The sequence below is a fragment of the Lynx canadensis genome, chromosome D4 (assembly GCF_007474595.2).
Source record: "Lynx canadensis isolate LIC74 chromosome D4, mLynCan4.pri.v2, whole genome shotgun sequence".
In the NCBI taxonomy this organism is placed as follows: Eukaryota; Metazoa; Chordata; class Mammalia; order Carnivora; family Felidae; genus Lynx; species Lynx canadensis.
Window position 1 is genome coordinate 93,470,779 of NC_044315.2, and position 6,885 is coordinate 93,477,663.

The 6,885-nt window shown below is 59.2% G+C and overlaps 1 protein-coding gene across 2 annotated transcripts in view; it reads right to left on the reverse strand.

Annotated features, from left to right (window-relative positions):
- The window catches only part of EXD3 (exonuclease 3'-5' domain containing 3), an 84,340-nt gene that overhangs the window by 61,089 nt on the left and 16,366 nt on the right, over window positions 1–6,885 (reverse strand). For both annotated transcript variants that reach the window (XM_032595488.1, XM_030293380.2), the window contains exon 3: window positions 4,291–4,406. In XM_032595488.1, the coding sequence (XP_032451379.1) occupies window positions 4,291–4,393 (103 nt within the window). In that variant the 5' untranslated portion in view covers window positions 4,394–4,406. The remainder of the gene's footprint in view (window positions 1–4,290; window positions 4,407–6,885) is intronic.

Below are 6,885 nucleotides of genomic sequence, written 5' to 3' on the forward strand. Positions count from 1 at the left end.
GGGGCTGTATGCAGGGAAGACACTGAAAAGACACTCAATCCCCAGAGCCAGACCTTCACCCCTGCACCCTGGGCTGCTTCTCCCCGCCAGGCACGTGGGCCTCACTGGCTGTCCTGGCCACAGCCCTCCCACACACGTGCCTGGGGGCCACAAGGCAGCCAGGGGCTCGGGCAGAGGCACGGGATGGCCCACCTTCTGCCCTGCCCCCTCCCATCCCGCTTCCCCGGTGCCCACTGGACACCAAGAGCTACCGGCTACCTCCACTTGTGAGGTGGCCGACGGGAGGAAGAGGGATGCAGGGACAGGGACAGACAGGACAGACAGATGCCGCTTCATCTAAAAGGCCACTGAGTCTAAGCTACCTCAGTGGCCTTCGCTTTAAGAAACAGACGCATTCCAGAAAACGTGTTCAGCTGCCATGCCAGCTGCCAGGAAGACCCCTACTATTTTCTATCGCGAAGCTGGTGTTAAGGAATAAAATAAATAACGTGGGTGCTTTTTATCGCTGGAGTCGGGGAGAGGAAGTTCAGAAACCACAGCTGGGCGTGACTGAGCTGGGCCGCGGTCTCCGTGAAGCCACCTCTCCTCGGACACTCGGTCCTCCTCGGAAGTCAGGGACCTGGATACACAGCTGCGCTCGGGTCAGGGTCTGCAGAGCTCCAGTGCCCACCACGCCAAGCCCAGGCCCCGACCCCGACCACACCTGCCCTCTCTTCAGGTGGCCTGGAAGCCATCGGGTCATCGCGGTGTGCACCCCCGCCCCCAGGACGGCTGTCCTGACCCTGTCGGCCCTGAGAAAGGGCCACAGCATCAGGCCCCGTCACATCTGCAGACCTAGAAGCACCTCACAAAGGCCTGTCTCTGGGAGGCCAGCCCGTCCCCTCACTGCCCACCACACCACCTGGTGCAGGTGCCGGCCCCCTCTGCGGCAATGTCCACGTGAGTGCTGGCGGCAGGCGACATCCCACCTCCCAGGATGGGGGCTCACGGTTCCTCTGCAAAGCTGGGGACTGCCACTCTCTCCAGTGCACCTGTCTGCCCCTCTCGGTCCCCGGTCCCAGGTTCCACGCTCGTCTGGGATGTGATGGTGGGCCCAGCCCCTCCCGAGCGGACACCGCGAGGGCAGGCGCCAGGCCAAGAGAAAGGGCATTCCTCAAAGCTCCCAAATCCACACCTCCTGCCCGGCAGCCCCTCGGAGGCCCCCAACGGCACCCAAACCCCACGGGCAGGGTGAGCTCTCCGGTGGGGGCCGTCCCCATCTGGGAAGTGGGGCGAGAAGGCCTTGTTATCTTGCCTCCTCCAACAAGCCGTGGGCCCCCAAGACAGACCTCGCCTGTCCTCAGCACAGGGCCCCTAAGCGCGAGGCCGGCGAACAGCCGTGGAAGTCAGGACGAGCCAGGGCGTCCACACAGACGCAGGCTCTCGCTGTCTGCGACAAGACCACACAGCTTATGGGTCCACTCAGGTGAGCGTGTGATCCACACACAGAAACTACCGGGCTTCGAGGGCACATTAGAGAATCTGCTGGAAGAAAAGATCCTACTAACAACAGGGATTTAAAATGACGGCACAGCTACTTGTAAAAACAATGTGGAACCGGGCGCCTGGGTGGCTCCTGAGTTAAACCTCTGACTCTTGGTTTCAGCTCAGGTCATGACCTCAGGGTTCCTGCGTCCGAGCTCCACGTCGGGCTCTGCGCTGACAGTGCGGAGCCTGCTTGGGATTTTCTCTCTGCCCTTTCCCTGCTCTCTCTCTCTTTCTCTCTCTCAATATAAATAACATTAAAAAAAAAAACAACTGCGGAAAATCAATTTTTTAAAAAGCACATCTAAGAAGAAAAGACAGCTAGGAAGGCAAACCCTGTCCTTGAGGGGCGTTCCGTTTTTTATGGCTGCGTAGAAATTTACCCTAAACCGGTCATTTCTTACACTCACAGATCCCACAGGCCAGGAATGCTGGCACTGGGCTCTCAGAGAAAGGTCATTTTGATTTCGTCTGAATGGGGGGGGCTGTGTCTGATCTGGGAGGGGCTGTATCTGATCCGGGGGGAGGCTGTGTCTGATGGGGGGGGGGGGGGCGCTGTGTCTGATCCCGGGGGTGCTGTGTCTGACCTAGGGGGTGCTGTGTCTGATCTGGGGGGAGGCTGTCTGATCGGGGGGGGCTATGTCTGATCAGGGGGGCTGTGTCTGATCCCGGGGGTGCTGTGTCTGACCTAGGGGGTGCTGTGTCTGATCTGGGGGGAGGCTGTCTGATCGGGGGGGGCTATGTCTGATCAGGGGGGCTGTGTCTGATCCAGGGGGTACTGTGTCTGACCTAGGGGGTGCTGTGTCTGATCTGGGGGGAGGCTGTCTGATCGGGGGGGGCTATGTCTGATCAGGGGTGCTGTGTCTGACCTGGGGGTGCTGTGTCTGATCCGGGGGCGGGGCTGTGTCTGATCTGGGGAGGGGGGCTGTGTCTGATCCAGGGGGTGCTGTGTCTGACCTAGGGGGTGCTGTGTCTGATCTGGGGGGAGGCTGTCTGATCGGGGGGGGCTATGTCTGATCAGGGGGGCTGTGTCTGACCTGGGGGTGCTGTGTCTGATCCGGGGGCGGGGCTGTGTCTGATCTGGGGAGGGGGGCTGTGTCTGATCCGGGGAGGGGGGCTGTGTCTGACCTAGGGGGTGCTGTGTCTGACCTGGGGGTGCTGTGTCTGATCCGGGGGCGGGGCTGTGTCTGATCTGGGGAGGGGGGCTGTGTCTGATCCAGGGGGTGCTGTGTCTGACCTAGGGGGTGCTGTGTCTGATCTGGGGGGAGGCTGTCTGATCCGGGGGGGGGGGGTTATGTCTGATCAGGGGGGCTGTGTCTGATCCAGGGGGTGCTGTGTCTGACCTGGGGGGTGCTGTGTCTGATCTGGGGGGAGGCTGTCTGATCGGGGGGGGCTATGTCTGATCAGGGGGGCTGTGTCTGATCCTGGGGGTGCTGTGTCTGACCTGGGGGTGCTGTGTCTGATCCGGGGGCGGGGCTGTGTCTGATCCGGGGAGGGGGGCTGTGTCTGATTCAGGGGGGCTGTCTGTTCTCAGGGTGGCCTGTCCCTCTGCTAGCTCCGGTAGACCAAGGGTGAGGCCTGCAAGACCCTGGATGGCAGGCGCTGCTCTGCATAGCCTCAGACTGAGGCCCAGGTGTGATGGCCGGGTGTCACGTCAGTGCAGGCCCCACCCTACATGCGCCCCAAGGGGATGGGCAGACACAGGAGGGCCTGACACACCACCCTGGGTGAGGCCCTGAGAGAAGGAGGGGCCGGAAGATTCCCTGTCCCAGACCCAGAGTCCCTGCCCCAGGCCCCAGGTCCCCCAGGCCCCAGGTCTCTGTCTCCCCCCAGACCCTGGGTCCCTATCCCACCAGGACCTGGGTCCTCGCTCCTGTCTCTGGTTGGCTCAATGGGCAGAGGTGACCCCCAAACTGATGACCCAGTTTGGAGGCTGCCGTGGGGAACATCTGGAGACCATGGCTGTCCCGAACAAAAGAGGCAAGCCGGACTCTCAGGGTGGAAATGAGAAAACAGCGCTTTGCTGACCGCATCCAGGGCCACCGAGCTGAAGATGCCTCCCTTCCCCACGGAGGAGCTTCCGTGCCCAAATAGGCCCCTCATCTCCGGTCAGGACCCGGGGCCAACGCCCTGCACTGTCCTCTTCCGCTTCCGCCCCTGGGCGCAGGGCAGGAATACCCCACGGGGCTTGGGGCTCCTGTGCTTGCAGCCTGGCCCGGGCCCCTGCTTTTCAGACACATCCCGGTCCCCTCCCCGCTCCTTCTTGGCAAGACGGATCAGACACCCGTGTGTGGAGCCCAGAGACTGTGCGTGTCGAGCCAGGACTCAGAGAGACAGCCGTCCTTCCCAAGTGCCCCCACACACGCCTGAGGGTCTGTCCAGTCCCGCAGTCCTCCTGGCAGCCCGCAAGCAGGTGGCCAGCACGCAGCCCGCCCTGGGACAACCAGGCCACGTGGCTTATCCTCGCGAGCCGGTGGCGCCCTTCCCAGCGCAAAGAGAGGCGCCTACCTGCAGCCCTCGAGACAGGACGGCGGCGCTGCCGTGCCATGTCGCCTGCACGCTCGCACCCGCTCCCGGGGCGGCCTCGCACAAGGCCACAGCACGGGATGCCTTCCCCCAGGGCGCCTACCTGGTGCGCACACGTACCCCATCCCCGGACAGACCTCCCCCGCCACACCCGCTGCACGCGCACCCCACGCGCGCACCCACGCCTGGCCCTGCCAAATGCAGCCAGCCGGACTCAGGGCCGTAGGCGCGCAGACTCACCTGTGCAACGGCGCTCGCTGCCAGTGGAGTCGCCGGCGGGGTCTGTGTCTCCAGCGGCGGGGTCGCCGGCAGCGGGGTCGCCAGGAGGGTCTGCCGGGTCCATCCTCAAGGCGGCGCTGGGGAAGAAAGCGGGCAGCTTGAGGAGTGAGGAATCGGCGGAGAGAGACAAGTAGAACCGCACGCCAAGGGCCCGCCTCTGTGGTCAAGGTGCGGGGGCCCAGGCGCCCTCGGCTGCACCCGCCAGCTGGCCTCAGAGACGGGCTCGCCACGAGGACCCGGGAGCCAGCCCACACAGGCACACGCACCGCTAACTGACGCCGCCCGGCAGCAAGCCGTTACGTCCACGACGCACTTCTCCACGTTTCTGGAGATTAGCCTGTTCTCCCTCCTCTCCTCTGTGCCCAGGAGGCCTTATAAAGACTTCGTCTCCATTCACGGTCGTTCCTTTGCACCACAGTAACGCCTGCATGGCCTACCGCGTAAACCCCAAATCCTCACACGGGCACGGGAGAGGAGACCCACTGTGCTCCCTACTCCAAACTTCCTACCCAGAGGAGCTCTGCTAGCTATGCCCTTGGATACTTTCATTTATCTTTCTAAAGAATACGTTGATGTGGTTATTCCTTCAGTTTCAGTCTTACCTGTGATGGACCAACCTCAAGGGAAGAATTCACTATCGTCCCCCAGCACCACCTGCATACCCCACAACCTCCTGAAACGGTTCTGAGAGTCTTCCTTCGGCTCACTATTTATAGAAGACATGAGTACAACTATGTAAATACTATCCCCAGCTGAGCCACTCGTGGACTACGGTTATTTCTCCTTTCTTGCAGAGTTTGCTCCAGACTTCTGCTCTGGTCACGTGGGAGGGCTGGCGCTGACGCAGCCCTCTCACTGCAAACATCAACTGGACAACACAGTCGAGGCAGCTGATTCTGGACAACAGGCCACACACAACCGTGCTTCCTGACAGCAGGACAATGCCCGAGGAGGGCCCCAGGATGACCGCCTCCCACCGAGGGCAATCCCCCAGCCAAGACCACTGATCTGGAACCCAGGGAGCACAGCATTCCACCAAGTGGAGGAGGTGGCAGGCCATCTGCGGGGCAGCGCACCGGCAAGAGGGACGGTTGAAGCAGCCGGGAGTGTGTACGAGCAATGCGCGATCCCCACGGCTCCCAGAAACAGTTGCCTTGGGGCTGAGACTGAAACAGAGACACTAGCAGTCAAGCAGTGCTAGACACATTAGACTCCAGCCCAGACAACGCTGCAGCATCTAGCCAAGACTCCAGAAAGGCCAGGCCTTGGTGCTATGCCTAGAGTGAGCCCCACTCCTGACCTGCCCTGCCAAAATCCAAAACCAAGCCCCGGTAAAATCCACAACGGAGCACTTTGCAGGTTGAGTCCCACCAACACAGAGACCCATCCTCACGAAATGCCAAGCCCTGCTCGCCTGTTCAAGGTAATCAACTAGAAATTAACTGCCTACTAGAACAAAGTTCAATGTTCTTCAGAGGAAGATAACAGAATCCAGAGTTGCTGCGATGCACCATTCACAATGTTTGGTACATGATATGAGACTCACAAGATCTACCCAGAAACAGGAAAATATGGCTCATAATCAAGGAGAAAACATTACAAAAAACAACAATAACGAAACAAACCCAAAAAATAGAAACCAACTCCACGTGGCTCAGATGTTGGATTTATCAAAGACTAACACAACTGTTGTAAGCGTATGCAAAGAATGAATGGAAAACATGTCCAAAAAGTTAAAGGAAAACATGGTCATAATGAGTAAACAGACAAGGGAAAATGGAAATTACTTGAAACTATATAAAGGAACTAAATGGCAATTCTCCGATAAAAAGTATAATAGCTGAAATGAAAAATTCACTGATTGGGCCTGACAGTGGATTGGAGATGGCAGATGAATCGGGGGATTTGAAGACAGATCACTAGAAATCATCCTACGTAAAGAATGGGGAAAGGGAATAGATCAAAGAACAAATTGCACTGCTGGATGCTCTACATTGCCATCATTAATGGGACTTTGACAAAATTCCGACACCTCTCTCCACATGTTTAAGCAATCCTGGAAGTCTATCACTTGTTCTTAAAGACATCCCTTCTCAAGCCTCTGTCCTCTGTCTCAGTCTGGACAGCCACTCTCCAGCCCTGTGCCATAGCTTCCACCCTGAGATTCCCATTCTCTTCCTCTCCCGGTGCCTCCTGCGTTTCTGGACTTCCAAGTCCTCACCTTCCCCAGTTTTCCTCTGGTTTTGAGGAGCACATTCTCCAGCATCTTCCTGAGAACAATCGCAAAGAAGCACATTTAACAAGGCTTTGGTTGTCTGCAAGAGTTTTCCCTGGGCCCTTGCTCCTGGCTGGAAGTCTGGCTGTGTGTGGGCGGCAGGTGATGGCGATGGCCCTCCACTGCCTTCTAACTCCCAGTGCCGGTGCCAAGAGGCCTGCAGCCACCTGACTCCCCACTGCATGCAGGACGCTTGTCTCCTCCTCCTGAGGCACCCTCCCTTCAAGCATCCAGGGTCTCAGCAGGATGGATGGGGTGGAGTCCATCGGGTACGCTTATGT